The 17,500-nt window shown below is 44.3% G+C and overlaps 1 protein-coding gene across 1 annotated transcript in view; it reads right to left on the minus strand.

Moving 5' to 3' along the window:
- Positions 1-17,500, minus strand: part of LOC106588657 (forkhead box protein O6-like) — a 61,578-nt gene that overhangs the window by 421 nt on the left and 43,657 nt on the right. The window contains exon 2 of the mRNA XM_014177851.2: positions 1-3,082. This exon is cut by the window's left edge and continues 421 nt beyond it. Within this exon, the coding sequence (XP_014033326.1) occupies positions 1,250-3,082 (1,833 nt within the window). The 3' untranslated portion in view covers positions 1-1,249. The remainder of the gene's footprint in view (positions 3,083-17,500) is intronic.

Below are 17,500 nucleotides of genomic sequence, written 5' to 3' on the forward strand. Positions count from 1 at the left end.
CCCTCCCTCCTTTCATCCTTCCATCCTTGAGGAAGAAGGAGAATTTACCCTGTCCCTGGTGAAGCCAGCCCCCTCTTCCTCCATCCCTCCCTCCATCCACCCATTCCCCAACCTCCCTACCTTCCAACCCATATGAAAAACAATAATCTCAACCCGCTGAAACTATTTATTTATGCAGCTGTTTGATCCTGTAAAATACCGCCTCTATCTTTTTTATAAGAAGAGATGGATAATAAAGTGGTTTGCATAAATTCAACTTAAGCCAACACAAACTATAACTTCCCCCTGGTCTTTGTTATACTGCTTCTGTTTTGAAAGCGATGGATGTAAAGTGCGTGATACAGTAAAGCATATCGGTGTTACTGTAATGATACAGTAAAGCAGACCAGTGTTACTGTAATGATACAGTATAGCAGACCAGTGTTACTGTAATGATACAGTAAAGCATATCGGTGTTACTGTAATGATACAGTAAAGCAGACCAGTGTTACTGTAATGATACAGTATAGCAGACCGGTGTTACTGTAATGATACAGTAAAGCAAACCGGTGTTACTGTAATGATACAGTATAGCAGACCAGTGTTACTGTAATGATACAGTAAAGCAGACCAGTGTTACTGTAATGATACAGTAAAGCAGACCAGTGTTACTGTAATGATACAGTATAGCAGACCAGTGTTACTGTAATGATACAGTAAAGCAGACCAGTGTTACTGTAATGATACAGTATAGCAGACCGGTGTTACTGTAATGATACAGTAAAGCAGACCAGTGTTACTGTAATGATACAGTATAGCAGACCAGTGTTACTGTAATGATACAGTATAGCAGACCAACTGAAGGACATGAACCAGGGGTATAAACACAGAGCTGGGAGGGTGCTGTGGTGCTACTCCATCACAGCAGAGAGAGGAGGGACACAGAGATAGAGGGAGTAGAGAGAGCACGTGCAGAGGGAATGAGAGAGAGAACACAGAGAGAGGAACAGAGAGGGAAAGAATGAACAAAGAGAGAGAGGAAGAGAGAATGAGAGAATAGAGATTGTAAGGGACCCTCAGGAAACAACATGACAATACATATTCAGTTCTTTTGTCTTGTAGCATTAAGCATCACAGTCAATCAGTCAGTCAGTCCAAGGGTACGTTCTGACCCTGATCCCTGACCTCTGACCCCTGCAGCTCAGCCTTGTGGGTGAAAGCCTTTCTGCTGTGTCCTGATTGGCCTTTGGGCTTCCACGACCAATCCCCTTCACCCAGGCACCCAGTTCTGACTGTGATGTCCCTGGGGTGCTCCGGCGAAAGCCGCTATGCTCATGCCCATGCCCACTCCTTGAGACAGGGAGCCGTCAAAGTTGAAGTCCATCCCCATCCCCTCTGTGTCCATAAAGTCATTGAGGAGGATGGACTCCACGTCACAGTCTAGGCTGCTGGGGAGAACGTCTACGTTTACATCCAGGTCTGGAGCCATGCGGTTGGGTTGGTGAGTGCTGTGGTGGGGGTGTCCCTGGTAGTTCTGGGAGGGGTGGAGGGTGTGGTGGTAGTAGCCATGCCAGGTGTCAGTCATGGTTATACCCTGGTGGTAGGTGGTACCGGGGTAGGGCTGGTGGCGGGGGTGGGGGTGAGGAGCCGGGGCGGAGGCCAGGCGGAGGCAGGGGTCCTGGGGTATGTCAAGAACTGAGGCGGGGTTGGGGGGCAGGGACGGGGGATTGGTGGTGGGGAGGTGGGGGGCGAGGGGGCCATAGTGGCTAGGGGTTGGAGTGGGGGTTTTGAGGCTGTAGGGCTGCAGGATATCTGTGTTGACTCTGGGAGAAAGAGCCTGGATGGCTGGAGGTCTAGGTCCACCCTGGAGGTGACCGTGGAGGTGACCCTGATTGGACCGGGTAGTGTGGTCATGGCTTGGGTTCAGTTTGTGGTTGTGACTCTGGTTGTAGTCAGTTCCCGGGCTGAGGTGATGTTTGTGGCTATGGTTGTAGTCCAGGTTGGGGTGACCGTGATTGTGGTGACCATTCTGATGATGACCGCTGGGGTTCTGGTCATGAACTGAGCCGTGACCATTGTGTGGGCCTGGATTGTGTCCGTGCTCATGGTTATTATGATTATGGTTGCTATGGCTATGATTGTGGCTGCTGCGACTCTGATTGGTTACCTGGGTCAGGAGCGTGTGTGACTCCCCTCCTTGCCCTCCCAGTGTGACCATGTCCTTACTGCAGTACTGAGGACCTCCAGGCCCTCCGGTCAGCAGGCTCTGCAGGGCATTGTTCTCTGAGTAGGCCCTCAGGGGGCGCTGGAAGCTGGCTGGCTTGTTCTCCTGGATGGTCTGCATGGGCATGGGGGCGTGGAGCCGCAGCATACCCAGGGATGGCTGCCCATAGACGGGGCCGCAGTAGGAGCCTTCCCCCTTGGGGCTGGAGCCGTAGGGGCTGGGGTAGCCATTACGAGGCTGGGTCTGAGGGTGGTTCTGGGGGTGGGGGTAGCCCTCGTCCAGGCTGATAGCCCCAGTCAGGTCAGTGAGTTGGGGTAGCTCCATTGAGGTTCCAGGGCAGTGCCCCCCAGTGCCCAGGGCAGGGGAGCGAGTGGAAGTAGGGCTGGGATAGAGACGTGGGGAAGTGGAGCAGGACAGGCCTCCCTCCTCTGGCTCATCTGGCTCAGCCTCGGCCAGGATGGGAGACAGGCAGCCGCTGAGCGTCGAAGCTGAGGAGGAGGTCCGGGAGTGGAGATCCGTCCAGGCATCGTACTCCTCTCCTCCCACCCCTACTCCGCCCTTCCCTGCAGGACTACCATGCTCCGGAGACCCCTGCTGCATCCCCGGCCGAGCCCCCTGACCCAGACCATAACCCTGCCGTCTGCCCCGACCAACAGCTCCACTCCCAGCTCCAGCTCCAGCCCTCTTCCCCCTGGCTCGTCCTTTACTCTTCAGGAACTTGGTGCCGTTGGGGCAGTCGATGGAGGCGGCGCGTCGCCGGGGTCCCTTCCCCATCTTCCCCCCCTCTGGGTTCAGCATCCACCAGGAACTTTTCCCTGTGCCCTCATTCTGGACACGGATGAACCGAGTGTGGAGGGACAGGTTGTGGCGGATGGAGTTCTGGAGTAGAGATAGATGGGAAGGAAAGAGAGGGAGAGAGAGAGACAGGGAGAGCGGGAAAAAGAGAGAGGGAAAAAGAGAGGGAAAAAGAGAGGGGAGATAAACATTAACACCCAAGAGAACATTTAGGGTGAAATTATCCCTTTTTTAAAACACACAATAATTTGAAATCACCACCAAACTATTTCACCTGAGCGAGAGATAACAAGAGAGGGATGGAGGAGAGAATAAGGAGTGCAGGGAGCAGCGAAGTGCCTCAGAGCTATAGTCAATCGGTAGCTCTCCCCGCCTCTCCTCTCTACTCCACTCCACTCCTCTCCTCTCCTCTCACCTCCCCTCTTCTCCACTCCTCTCCCCTCCCCTCTTCTCCACTCCTCTCCTCTCCCCTCTTCTCCACTCCTCTCCTCTCCTCTCCTCTCATTTACACTCCTCTCCTCTCCTCTCCTCTCCTCTCCTCTCCTCTCCTCTCATTCCTCTCTTCTCCTCTCCTCTCCTCTCCTCTCCTCTCCTCTCCTCTCATTCCACTCCTCTCCTCTCCACTCCTCTCCTCTCCACCCCTATCCTTGCCTCTCCACTCCTCTCATCTCCTTTCCCTTCCTTTCCTCTCTCCTCCCCTTGCCTCCTCTCCCCTCCTCTCATCACCTTGCCCCTCCTCTCTTCTAATCTAATCTTCCCTTCCTCTTCTCTCCTCTACCCTCTCTGCTCTCCTTTTCCTTTCTCTCACTGAGCCAAAATACAGGGAGGGTTTCAGCCAGAGACTCCACACCAAACCATCACCAAGGTTACAGAAATGTATCACGCGTGGCAACCCAATCACCAACACGCAGTATTGATCGCAAGGCCTCCAAATATGAAACCCTGAGATCTAGCCAGGAGGCTGAAGGAGAGAGAAGGAGACGGGAGAGGGAGATGTAATTTGGCAGAGAATGAAGATCTGGAAGAGTACCAAAACAGGGGGGGAGGGGAGGGGGAGAGAGAGAGAGAGAGAGAGAGAGAGAGAGAGAGAGAGAGAGCGAATTGGAGAAATATAGAGAGGGAGAGATGGAGAGGAGAGAGAGCTAGAGAGAGAGAGATAGAGAGAGAGAGAGAGAGAGAGAGCGAATTGGAGAAATATCGAGAGAGAGAGAGAGAGAGAGAGAGAGAGAGAGAGAGAGAGAGAGAGCGAATTGGAGAAATATAGAGAGAGAGAGATGGGGAGGAGAGAGAGAGAGAGAGAGAGAGAGAGAGGAGACAGAGAGTCATGCCTATTTAACCTCCTTATAAACCATGATCCTATAAACAGTACCAGGGGCAGTGATTATAGCTGTGTGAATATTATGGTTAAGAGAAAGGGAGATGGAGGGAGAGAGAGAGTGAGAGAGAGAGAGAGAGAGAGAGAGAGAGAGAGAGAGAGAGAGAGAGAGAGAGAGAGAGAGAGAGAGAAAAGGAGTCCAGAACCAGCAACATGGGCTGTGATAATAACTGTAGCTGTGTGGATATTATGTCTGCCTCTGGGTAACCTTATTTAAGGGGCTAGGTCTACTAGGAAGAGATACAGTATGTGAAGTAAGACGTGATGCTTCCCTACGGGTGTGTTCCAATATCCATACTTACCCACTACTTACTACTTACTTCATCACTCAAGTGGCATGCTAGTGTGCATATTGGAAGAGACCCTATATGTCTTAAGCTCTGGGTTTCGTCTGAGTGTCTGCTATGTAGCTAATCTACAGCTCTATAGCAGTATTTGAAGTTGAAGCCAACCTGGATATCAGCAGTAATCCTACTCTGAGACGCTTTTTGAATACAGGCCCTGATGAGATCTAAACCAGCCTGCAGGAGAAGCTTAGTGGGAGTAGAGATCGTCTGAGCTAGCCAAGCGAAGTACTTTACTGTATCTGTGGCCAAGCATCACTGTCATGCTCATGTCATTGCCATGTTCTTCAGCTAGCCAAGTTAAGTAGCCTACTGTATCGGTGATTGATCTTTATCATTGCCATATACTTTAATGTTTCTCCTGTATCCCTTTCTCTCTCATCTCATTTTCTCATGTTTCCCTACTGTCTCCTCTCTTCTATCATTCTATCTATTTCCCCACCTGGTTTTATTCCCCCATCACATGTAGCTAACAAGTCTCCTCATCTCATCCTATTCTCTATCTTCATTCTCTCAGTCATTCTCTCCTCTGCCTCCTGTCCTATTTTGCTGCTCTCCTTTACTATTCATCTCTCTCGCCGCGGTTTCATGATCACGCCATCTCTCATTCTCTCCACCTATCTATCCATCCACCAATTGTATCTATTTTCTCGTCACCTCTCTGGTGACATAATTTCCATTCCCCATCCAGCCCATCCACATGGAACAGCAACCAAATACCCAGAAACAAATGAAATGCAAATCTATATTCAAGAGTCTCCTTACCACCCACCTCCCTTTGGAATCCATATAGTGTCTGTCAGTGTATATGTTCCCCTCCTAACCCTAAACTAGGGTTTCTACCAGTGGGACCTTGCCAAATTGGACTCCCTTCCGACTAAACAGATTAGCTACATCTCTTTGTTTTTTTGTCCATGGTTGGTATTGTGTGAAAAGCAAAACACCTGAACAAAAGATAATAGTTTCCTGCCGATCCTCACAAAACATCTCCAGGAAAATGCAGCAGCTAAGTGGGTTGCAAATCAATGCTGGGTCCTACCTATAATTTACCCCATCCACCAATCCACCACTGACAACATGCTGCCTTGACTCCAGTCTTTTCACAGAGGAATGGAAATGGAATAAGAGGTAGGTATTTACAGTCACCAGTGAAAGTCTACACACCCCTTACACAGTCTTCACATTTTGCTGCTTTAAAATGACATCTCAAAAGGGAATACATTAGATTTGTTCTTACTGATGTACACAACCTACTCCACATTTTCAAAGTTAAAGAAAAATTCTAGAAAAATGTCCAAATGAATCAAAAAGAAAAAACAATGATGTCTTCACACCCAGCCATTACAGCTGTGAATCATTTTGAATGAGATTCTACCAACTTTGCACAACTCTCAGGGAAACAGTTATCAATAGTTTTTGTCAATATTGCTCAAGCTCAATACATTTGGGTGGGATTCATTGATGGACAGCAATATTCAAACCTTGTCTCTGATTTTCAAGGAAATGTGAGTTAGGACTGAGGCTGGACCACTCAGGAACACACAACATCTATTGGAAAGCCATTCTGGTGTGTCTTTGACATAAAAAAATATATATAATTGTCCCCCTGAAAAATACAAATCTATCTCAGGCTTAGCATTTCAGAAGACTGAGGCAGGTTTTCCTGTAACTGTTTACCTGGGCTTTGTTCCTTTTCTATTTAATTTTATCCCGGCAAACTCCCCAGTCCCTGCTGGTGACCGCCATATCCATAACATGATACTTTGTGTTTTGTTGTACTGGATTTAACCCAAGCCTGTAGTTTTTAATTTAAGCCAAAAAGTACATTTCTTTGCTGTGCTGTCTTGCAGTATTAGTTAACAGCCTTGTTGAAAACCGAATGGGTCATTTGGAGTGGATTTTTTAAAACAGGCTTTGTTCTTTTCACTTCGTCATACAGGTCAGTAATGTGGAGTGAATACAGTGTTGTTGATCCCTTTGTATTTTCAAGTATTGTGGTGGCAGCATCATGTTATGGGTATGCTTGTCACCGGCAGGGACTGGGGAAAGGAGCAAAGCCAAATACAAAGTTAGAGGAAACCCTGCCTCTGTCTTCTGAATTGTGCAAAGTTGATAGAATCTTATTCAAAATGTTTCACACTAATGGCTGCCAAAGGTGCTTCCACCAAGTATTAACTCTGGGTTGGGTTTTTGTTATTTCTTAATTTGGAAAATATTCTATAATTTTTATTTCACTTTGGAACTATGGAATAGGTTGTGTACATCAGTAGGAACAAATGTAATCAATTTTAAGATGTAATTTTAACTCTCCAGTTCCACTATACACGTTGCGTTGCTTTGCCATCAGCGTCGCGTTAATGTGACGTTTTACCAATAACAGAGCGCGTTGTTTTGAGAGCGGAGAGGAAAGGGGAAGAGTGGAGAGGAGAGGGGAAGAGCGGAGAGGAGAGGGGAAGAGCGGAGAGGAGAGGGGAAGAGCTGAGAGGAGAGGGGAAGAGCTGAGAGGAGAGGGGAAGAGCGGAGAGGAGAGGGGAAGAGCTGAGAGGAGAGGGGAAGAGCTGAGAGGAGAGGGGAAGAGCGGAGAGGAGAGGGGAAGAGCTGAGAGGAGAGGGGAAGAGCGGAGAGGAGAGGGGAAGAGCGGAGAGGAGAGGGGAAGAGCGGAGAGGAAGCTGAGAGGAGAGGGAAGAGCGGAGAGAGCGAGAGGAGAGGGAAGAGCGGAGAGGAGAGGGGAAGAGCGGAGAGGAGAGGGGAAGAGCTGAGAGGAGAGGGGAAGAGCTGAGAGGAGAGGGGAAGAGCGGAGAGGAGAGGGGAAGAGCGGAGAGGAGAGGGGAAGAGCTGAGAGGAGAGGGGAAGAGGTCTTTATTCTAGTTTTCCTTCTGTCCCATATTCATTGTTTATGTGTAAGTACAATAGCTTTGGTCCAGTGCTCATTAAATTGTTGGTGGTAGTTGTACTAAATTATCCTCCAATTTCACAAGTTGCTTTTGTTTACATTGGGAACATTTAGCTTTTGGGAACCTAGCTAGTCAATGTAGCTAGCTACCTAGTAGTAGTCGATTCTTGGCTTCATACATACATACATACTTCATACATCATAGTACAATAACCAGTGGTGTATAGTCAAGGCCATATGCAACCAAAATAAACTTTATTTCTCATTATTTAAATTCACAAGATAAAATGAACGCGCAAGTCAGCCATCGAGAATTTCACCTTGGAAGCTGCCATTGGACGTGACGCAACGCGAGCGCAACACAGGCATTGAAGCAGCTTTCATTGATTTCAAAGGAAGCATTCCCTCAACGGCTGATGGCAATGCCGGACACCCCATGGATATATTGTAGCAGGGCAGCAACATTTGAAGACTGTGTAAGGGGTGTGTAGACTTACACAAGGCACTGTGTGTCCTTTCCGACCCTTCGAGGGGTCCTCAGCAGAAAAGGCAAAGCTGACAAATTACATGAGCAGTTATGAGCATTCACTGATGTAATAGCCAGATGCATTTCCACACACACACACACACACACACACACACACACACACACACACACACACACACACACACACACACACACACACACACACACACACACACACACACACACACACACACACACACACACACACACACACGGCACAGCAGTAGAGATGCGGTGGTGGTATACACTACATACAGCGAGTATTGTAACGGACTTACTCAAAGGCAAATTGAATGACGGCGTAGTGAGCGAGGCCAACGCGAGATCGACCCACATCAGGTGATCTGAGAGAGACGCCCTGACAGGTTCCTCACACAACGGTGGGCTCCAGCTGGGCGTAACCATGGCAACAGAGTAAACCAAACAAGAGACGGAGTAGAGAGAGACAGAGAGAGATGAAGTGCGTGGCGTTGTGTGAGTACGTGTGAGCGTACGTGAGTGTGTGCGTGCGTGGCAGTCAGATGCTGTTTGATGATGCTGCAGGCAGGGAAGCCAGCTACTCCAAACAGGCTTTTATCTGAGTCTGACAGATTTGTGTTCCTATCCACCAGGGAGCCTCAGTCATCAGCAGTCATCCCTCCTCACTACCTAGCGACCTATAGCTACCTATGTGGAACAGTAAGCTTCACTGATTAGCAAGTCAAGTGTGGTAGAACATATTACCACTACCACCACTATCACTGTTGCTACCTTACTAGGAGTACTGGGACCTACAGTGAACATATAAGAATAGAAAATAAATTATATTTTCCTTACAAGGGGGTTTGATATGCACATAAATAACAAGGGCGTTCAACCACCTTGTCACATCTCACTGCCATACTGTATTAACACTAGTCTCTATGTTAACTTGTCATGAAGATATTCTGTCACGTCTCACTGCCATACTGTATTAACACTAGTCTCTATGTTAACTTGTCATGAAGATATTCTGTCACGTCTCACTGCCATACTGTATTAACACTAGTCTCTATGTTAACTTGTCATGAAGATATTCTGTTATGTCTCACTGCCATACTGTATTAACACTAGTCTCTATGTTAACTTGTCATGAAGATATTCTGTCATGTCTCACTGCCATACTGTATTAACACTAGTCTCTATGTTAACTTGTCATGAAGATATTCTGTCATGTCTCACTGCCATACTGTATTAACACTAGTCTCTATGTTAACTTGTCATGAAGATATTCTGTCACGTCTCACTGCCATACTGTATTAACACTAGTCTCTATGTTAACTTGTCATGAAGATATTCTGTCACGTCTCACTGCCATACTGTATTAACACTAGTCTCTATGTTAACTTGTCATGAAGATATTCTGTCATGTCTCACTGCCATACTGTATTAACACTAGTCTCTATGTTAACTTGTCATGAAGATATTCTGTCACGTCTCACTGCCATACTGTATTAACACTAGTCTCTATGTTAACTTGTCATGAAGATATTCTGTCACGTCTCACTGCCATACTGTATTAACACTAGTCTCTATGTTAACTTGTCATGAAGATATTCTGTCACGTCTCACTGCCATACTGTATTAACACTAGTCTCTATGTTAACTTGTCATGAAGATATTCTGTCACGTCTCACTGCCATACTGTATTAACACTAGTCTCTATGTTAACTTGTCACGAAGATATTCTGTCACGTCTCACTGCCATACTGTATTAACACTAGTCTCTATGTTAACTTGTCATGAAGATATTCTGTCATGTCTCACTGCCATACTGTATTAACACTAGTCTCTATGTTAACTTGTCATGAAGATATTCTGTCACGTCTCACTGCCATACTGTATTAACACTAGTCTCTATGTTAACTTGTCATGAAGATATTCTGTCATGTCTCACTGCCATACTGTATTAACACTAGTCTCTATGTTAACTTGTCATGAAGATATTATGTCATGAAGCTGAGAGGCCTTGCCTGACTGGCTGGGAGAGATTGAGTGTGACACAAGCACACACATACAAACACACGCACACGGACACGCGCACATACGCACACACACACACACACACACACACACACACACACTGGGAGAGATTGAGTGTGACAGATAGCACGGTAAGTGACCTCGTCTTCAGGTCTCTACAGTTATACTCCTGCAGGGTGAGTTGTGTAACAGCTGGGTCTAGGCTAGCACTGCTGCTCTGTGTGTGTGTGTGTGTGTGTGTGTGTGTGTGTGTGTGTGTGTGTGTGTGTGTGTGTGTGTGTGTGTGTGTGTGTGTGTGTGTGTGTGTGTGTGTGTGTGTGTGTGTGTGTGTGTGTTTCAAGGCTAGCACTGCTGCAACTCATGTGTAGTCTGGAGTATAAATAGAAACTGAGTCTGACCCAGACTCACCACGCTCGGACGTCTCTCTCTCTCTCTCTCTCTCTCTCTCTCTGTCTCTCTCTCTCGCTCTCTCTCCCTCTTTCTCCCTCTACACACACACTCTCTCTCAATATACACACACTACTCCCCACCCCTTCCCAAAACTGTCAGTCATACGTAATCCCTATCCAGTTTGGGTAATCCCAGGCTAATCCTGCTTTAATCTGGGCTACTCCTTAGCTGGGGCTCACCCCGACACCACAGCGACAGGACACCGATTGGTCGATCAGTAGGATCATGACGATTTTGAGTGGAAACGGTGACTATGACGATGATATGTGACAAAATTGGTGGAAGGGTTTTATTGGTAAACCGCTGGGAACAAAAAACAAGCGTAGGCTGCTTGACCGGCCTGCCTGGACATATGGGTAGCTTGACCTGTCCTGTTGATACCTCTTCTCTGAGGAAAACATGTTTTTCACTGCTAGGGTTCAGCAGTACACAACTTCCAGTTGTTTTAAATTTGCATACGGCCATCTCTTAACAGACTGTTAATATCTAAATGATAATAGTCCTGATTCTGGTGGGGAGTCCTCAGCAGAAACATATAACCGCTGTTCTAGCCTGGTCCCAGATCTGTTTGTGCTGTCTTGAAATCTTTTACTGTATGGTCACTGACCGGGCTACAGTTGTTCGTGGAGAAAATGCAATGCCGTGAGACACCAGTTATCTCTGGCCAATCAGCTCAATCCTATTTATTGGACATTGATCCCACAATAAGGTCTGAAGAAGCCTTGATGAAGAGTCTCTTTAATGCTTGGTTAAACAGTAGTAGTAAAGGTAGTAGTAGTATTAGTAGAGGTAGTAGTAGTAGTAGTAGTAGAGGTAGTAGTAGTAGTAGCGGTAGTAGTAGTAGTTGTAGTAGTAGAGGTAGTAGTAGTAGTAGTAGAGGTAGTAGTAGTAGTAGTAGTAGAGGTAGTAGTAGTAGTTGTAGTAGTAGAGGTAGTAGTAGTAGTAGTAGTAGTAGAGGTAGTAGTAGTAGTAGTAGTAGTAGTAGTAGTAGTAGTAGAGATAGTAGTGGTGGTAGTAGTAGTAGTAGTAGTAGAGGTAGTAGTAGTAGTAGTAGAGGTAGTAGTAGTAGTAGTAGTAGAGGTAGTAGTAGTAGTAGAGGTAGTACTAGTAGTACTAGTAGTACTACTGGTAGTAGAGGTAGTAGTAGTAGAGGTAGTAGTAGTAGTAGTAGTAGTAGTAGTAGTAGTAGTAGTAGAGGTAGTACTAGTAGTACTAGTAGTAGTAGTGGTAGAGGTAGTAGTAGTAGAGGTAGTACTAGTAGTACTAGTAGTAGTAGTGGTAGAGGTAGTAGTAGTAGAGGTAGTAGTAGTAGTAGAGGTAGTAGTGGTAGTAGTAGTAGAGGTAGTAGTAGTAGAGGTAGTAGTAGTAGTAGTAGTAGTAGTAGTAGTAGTAGAGGTAGTACTAGTAGTACTAGTAGTAGTAGTAGAGGTAGTAGTAGTAGTAGTACATTTTACATTTACATTTTAGTCATTTAGCAGACGCTCTTATCCAGAGCGACTTACAAATTGGTGCATTCACCTATAATATCCAGTGGAACAACCACTTTACAGTAGTAGTAGTAGTAGTATTAGTGGTAGTATTAGTAGTACTAGTACTAGTAGTAGTAGTAGTAGTAGTAGAGGTTGTAGTAGTAGTAGTAGTAGTAGTAGAGGTAATAGTAGTAGAGGTAGTAGTAGTTGTACTAGAACTAGTAGAGGTAGTTGTAGTAGTAGTAGTAGTAATAGTAGTAGTAGTAGTAGTAGAGGTAGTAGTGGTAGTAGTAGTAGTAGTAGTAGTAGTAGAGGTAGTAGTGGTAGTAGTAGTATAGGTAGTAGTAGTAGTAGTAGTAGTAGTAGTAGTAGTAGTAGAGGTTGTAGTAGTAGTAGTAGTAGTAGAGGTAGTAGTAGTATTACTAGAACTAGTAGAGGTAGTAGTAGTAGTAGTAGTAATAGTAGTAGTAGTAGTAGAGGTAGTAGTGGTAGTAGTAGTAGTATTAGTAGTAGTAGTAGTAGTAGTAGTAGTAGGTAGTATTAGTAGTAATAGTAATAGTAGTAGTAGAAGATGAAGAGTCTCCTTAATCCCTGAGACCTTTTCACCACAGACAGACTGATCCCAGACAGACTGATCGCAGACAGACTGATGCCAGACAGACTGATCCCAGACAGACAGATAGTCCCTTTGCCACACGGACAATCACTCTAAGCTCATTCGGTACAAGAAAGAAACAGCTCTTGCAGTATATTGTGTTTTGAAGAGCTGTTGATATACAGGGAATCAAGTTTTAATCAAGCATCATTTGGACGAGTGTCTTCTTTAAACGTTTGGGAGCATCTAGTTCTAAATGAGCATTCTTCAGAGCTATAGTTGAGTCGGAAGTTTACATACACCTTAGCCAAATACATTTAAACTCAGTTTTTCACGATTCCTGACATTCAATCTGAGTAACAATTCCCTGCCTTAGGACAGTTAGGATCACCACTTTATTTTAAGAATGTGAAATGTCAGAATAATAGTTGAGAGAATTATTTTTTTCAGCTTTTATTTCTTTCATCACATTCCCATTGGGTCAGAAGTTTACATACACTCAATTAGTATTTGGTAGCATTGCCTTTAAATTGTTTAACTTGGGTCAAACGTTTTGGGTAGCCTTCCACAAGCTTCCCACAATAAGTTCGGTGAATTTTGGCCCATTCCTCCTGACAGAGCTGGTGTAACTGAGTCAGGTTTGTAGGCCTCCTTGCTCGCACACGCTTTTTCAGTTCTGACCACACATTTTCTATATGATTGAGGTCAGGGCGTTGTGATGTCCACTCCAATACCTTGACTTTGTTGTCTTTAAGCCACTTTGCCACAACTTTGGAAGTATGCTTGTCCATTTGGAAGACCCATTTGCGACCAAGCTTTAACTTCCTGACTGATGTCTTGAGATGTTGCTTCAATATATCCACATTATTTTCCTACCTCATGATGCCATCCATTTTGTGAAGTGCACCAGTCCCTCCTGCAGCAAAGCACCCCCACAACATGATGCTGCCACCCCCAAGCTTCACGGTTGGGATGGTGTTCTTTGGCTTGCAAGCCTCCCCCTTTCCTCCAAACATAATGATTGTCATTATGGCCAAACAATTCTATTTTTGTTTCATCAGACCAGAGGACAGTTCTCCAAAAAGTACAATATTTGTCCCCATGTGCAGTTGCACACTGTAGTCTGGCTTTTTTATGGCAGTTTTGGAGCAGTGGCTTCTTCCTTACTGAGCGGCCTTTCAGGTTATGTCGATATAGGACTCGTTTTACTGTGGATATAGATACTTTTGTACCTGTTTGCGCCAGCATTTACAAGGTCCTTTGCTGTTGTTCTGGGATTGATTCGCACTTTTCGCACCAAAGTACATTCATCTCTAGGAGACAGAGAGGCACTGAGGCACTGAGTTCGAAGATAGGTCTTGAAATACATCCACAGGTACACCTCAATTGACTGAAATGATTTAAATTAGCCTATCAGAAGCTTCTAAAGCCATGACATCGTTTTCTGGAATTTTCCAAGCTGTTTAAAGGCACAGTCAATTTAGTGTATGTAAACTTCTGACCCACTGGAATTGTGATACAGTGAATTATAAATTAAATAATTTGACTCTAAACAATTGTTGGAAAAATTACGTGTCATTCACAAAGTAGATGTCCTAACCGACTTGCCAGAACTATAGTTTGTTAACAAGAAATTTGTAGAATGGTTGAAAAACAAGTTTTAATGACTCCAACCTAAGTGTATGTAAACTTCCAACTTCAACTGTATATAGTCGGACTAGGCACTAGAGAAAAGCGCTTGATTTTCCACCGTGCTCCAGACGTTATTTATTCATCAATTTCTCACATCTAACCATCATTATGCACAGTCGGCCCTGTCAGTGTGTGTGTGTGTGTGTGTGTGTGTGTGTGTGTGTGTGTGTGTGTGTGTGTGTGTGTGTGTGTGTGTGTGTGAGTCATTATGCACGGTCAGTGCTGTCAATGGGTAGTGTCTTTCTATTCTATTCATAGCATTTATTTGATAATGAGCAGCAGAGGAGTGGAGGAGTGGAAAAGTGGAGGGAGAAGATAAAAGCTGCTGACGACTGCATCTGTTCATTGTGGAGAGAGAGGATTTCTTTCTTTCTGTAGGCGGGGGGAGAGAGAGAGAGCAGGAGCCAGACTGGGCTGTGCGGGAATGGCTCTCCTCTTCTCTTGCCTGCCTCTCTTGTGCTAAGCCTGTCTGGAGGCGATCGATGGAAATTAGTCGACGCTAAACATTCACTTCCTGTGACTGATGTCACGGGCGGCGGTTGTCTCTTTGAAGGGGAATAAAGGACTGGGAGGATCATGGATTAATGGAAGGAGAGGGAGAAGAGAAGGAGAGGAAAAAGAGAAGAAGGGAAGGAGAGGAGAGGGAGAAGAGAAGGAGAGTGAGAAGAGAAGGAGAGGGAGACAAGAAGGAGAAGGAGAAGAGAATGAGAGGGAGAAGAGAAGGAGATGGAGAAGAGAACGAGAGGGAGAAGAGAAGGAGAGGGAGAAGAGGAGAGGGGGAAGAGAAGGAGAGGGAGAAGAAGGAGAAGAGAAGGAGAAGAGAAGGAGAGGGAGAACAGAAGGAGAGGGGGAACAGAAGGAGAAGAGAAGGAGAGGGGGAAAAGAAGGAGAAGGTGTAGCTGGGGGAAGGGAAAAAAGAGAGATACAATGCTCTGGTGGATTGAAGGGAAATAATAATAGATCAACACAAGCAGCAGTATACAAGGTTGTTTGAAAGATACAAGGGTTATGGTTTCAGTGGGAGGGCTGTGGTAATGATAATGGACGTTGTGGGAATGTGTTGTACTTGCTGTAGTGGCTCTATTGCAGTAGAGATAAAGTAGTAGTAGTATTAGTAGTATTAGTAGTAGTAGTAGTAGTAGAAGTAGCAGTAGTAGCATTAGTAGACAGTAGCAGTAGTAGTAGTAGTAGTAGTAGTAGTAGCATTAGTAGTAGTAGTAGTAGTATAAAGTAGTAGTAGCAGTAGTGGTAGTAGTATAAGTAGTAGACAGTAGTAGTAGTAGTAGTATAAAGTAGTGGTAGTAGTACAAGTAGTAGACAGTAGTAGTACTAGTAGTAGTAGCAGTAATAGTAGTAGTAGTAGTAGTAATAGTAGTAATAATAGTAGTAGTAGTAGTAGTAGTAGTAGTAGTAGTAGTAGTAGTAGTAGTAGTAGACAGTAGTAATAGTAGTAATAGTATTAGTAGACAGTAGTAGTAGTAGTAATATTAGCAATAGTAATAATAGTAGTGGTAGACAGTAGTAGTAATAGTAGTAATAGCAGTAGTAGTAGTAGTAGTAGTAGTAGCAATATTAGCAATAGTAATAGTAGTATTAGTAGACAGTAGTTGTAGTAGACAGTAGAAGTAGTAGTAGTATAAGTAGTAGTAGTAGTAGTAGTAGCAGTAGACATTAGTAGTAGGCATTAGTAGTAGTAGTAGTAGTAGTAGTAGTAGTGGTAGTAGTGGTGGTAGTAGACATTAGTAGTAGTTGTAATAGTAGTATTAGTAGACAGTAGTAGTAGTAGTAGTAAGAGAACTGGTAGTAGACAGTAGTAGTAGTAGACAGTAGTAGTCGAAGTATTAGCAGTAGAAGTAGTAGTAATAGTAGTAGTAGACAGTAGTAGCACTAGTAGTACTACTAATATTACTAGTAGTAGTATATGTGGTAGACAGTAGCAGTAGTAGTAGTAGTAGTAGTAGTAGTAGTAGCAGTATACAGTAGTAGTAGTAGTAGTAGTAGTAGTAGTAGTAGTAATAGAAGTAGTAATAGTAGTCTCAGCAGTAGTAGTATTAGCAGTAAGAGTAGTAGTTGTAGTAGTAGTATTGGTATTAGTGGTAGTAGACTTTAGTAGTACTAGTAGCAGTAGTAGTAATAGTAGTAGTAGTAGTAGTAGTAGTAGTAGCAGTAGACATTAGTAGTAGGCATTAGTAGTAGTAGTAGTAGTAGTAGTAGTAGTAGTAGCAGTAGTAGTGGTAGTAGACATTAGTAGTAGTAGTAGTAGTAGTAGTTGTACCGGTAGTAATAGTATTAGTAATAGTAGTAGCAGTAGTAGTAGTAATAGTAGTAGAAGTAATAGACATTGGTAGTAGTAGTAGTAATATACAGTAATAGTAGTAGTAGTGGTAGTGGTAGTAGTAGGCAGCAGTAGTGTTAGTAGTGGTAGCAGACAGTAGGAGTAGTAGTAGTAGACGTAGAAGTAGACAGTAGTGGTAGTGATAGTAGTAATAGACAGTAGCAGTAGTAAAAGTAGTCGTAATAGACAGTAGTAGTAGTAGTAGTAATAGTAGCAGTAGCAGTCGTAGTAGTGGTAGTAATAGACAGTAGTAGTAGTAATAGTAGCAGCAGTAATAGTAGTAGTAATAGTAGTAATATACATTAGTAGTAGTCGTAGTAATAGTAGAAGTAGTAGTAGTAGTAGTAGTAATAGTAGACAGTAGTAGTAGTGATAGTAGTAGTAGCAGACAGTAGTAGTAGTAGTAGTAATAGACGGTAGTAGTAGTAGAAGTAATAATATTTGTCTCAGCAGTAGTAGTATTAGTAGTAATAGTCGTAGTAGTAGTACTAGTGGTAGTAGTAGTAGACATTAGTAGTATTAGTAGCAGTAGTAGTAGACATTAGTAGTGAAAGTAGTAGTGGCAGAAGATGGAAGTAGTAGTAGTAGCAGCAGACATTAGTAGTAGTAGCAGTAGTAGTAGAAGTAGTCGTAGTGGAAGTAGACATTAGTAGTAGTAGTAGTAGTAGTAATAGAAGTAGTAATAGAGGTAGTAGTAGTGATAGTAGTAGTAGCAGACAGTAGTAGTAGTAGTAGTAGTTGTAGTAGTAGTAATAGAAGTAGTAAAAGTAGTAGCAGTCGTAGTAGTAGTAGTAATAGTAGTAGTAGTAATAGACATTGGTA

The sequence above is a fragment of the Salmo salar genome, chromosome ssa27 (genome assembly GCF_905237065.1).
Source record: "Salmo salar chromosome ssa27, Ssal_v3.1, whole genome shotgun sequence".
Taxonomy (NCBI): Eukaryota; Metazoa; Chordata; class Actinopteri; order Salmoniformes; family Salmonidae; genus Salmo; species Salmo salar.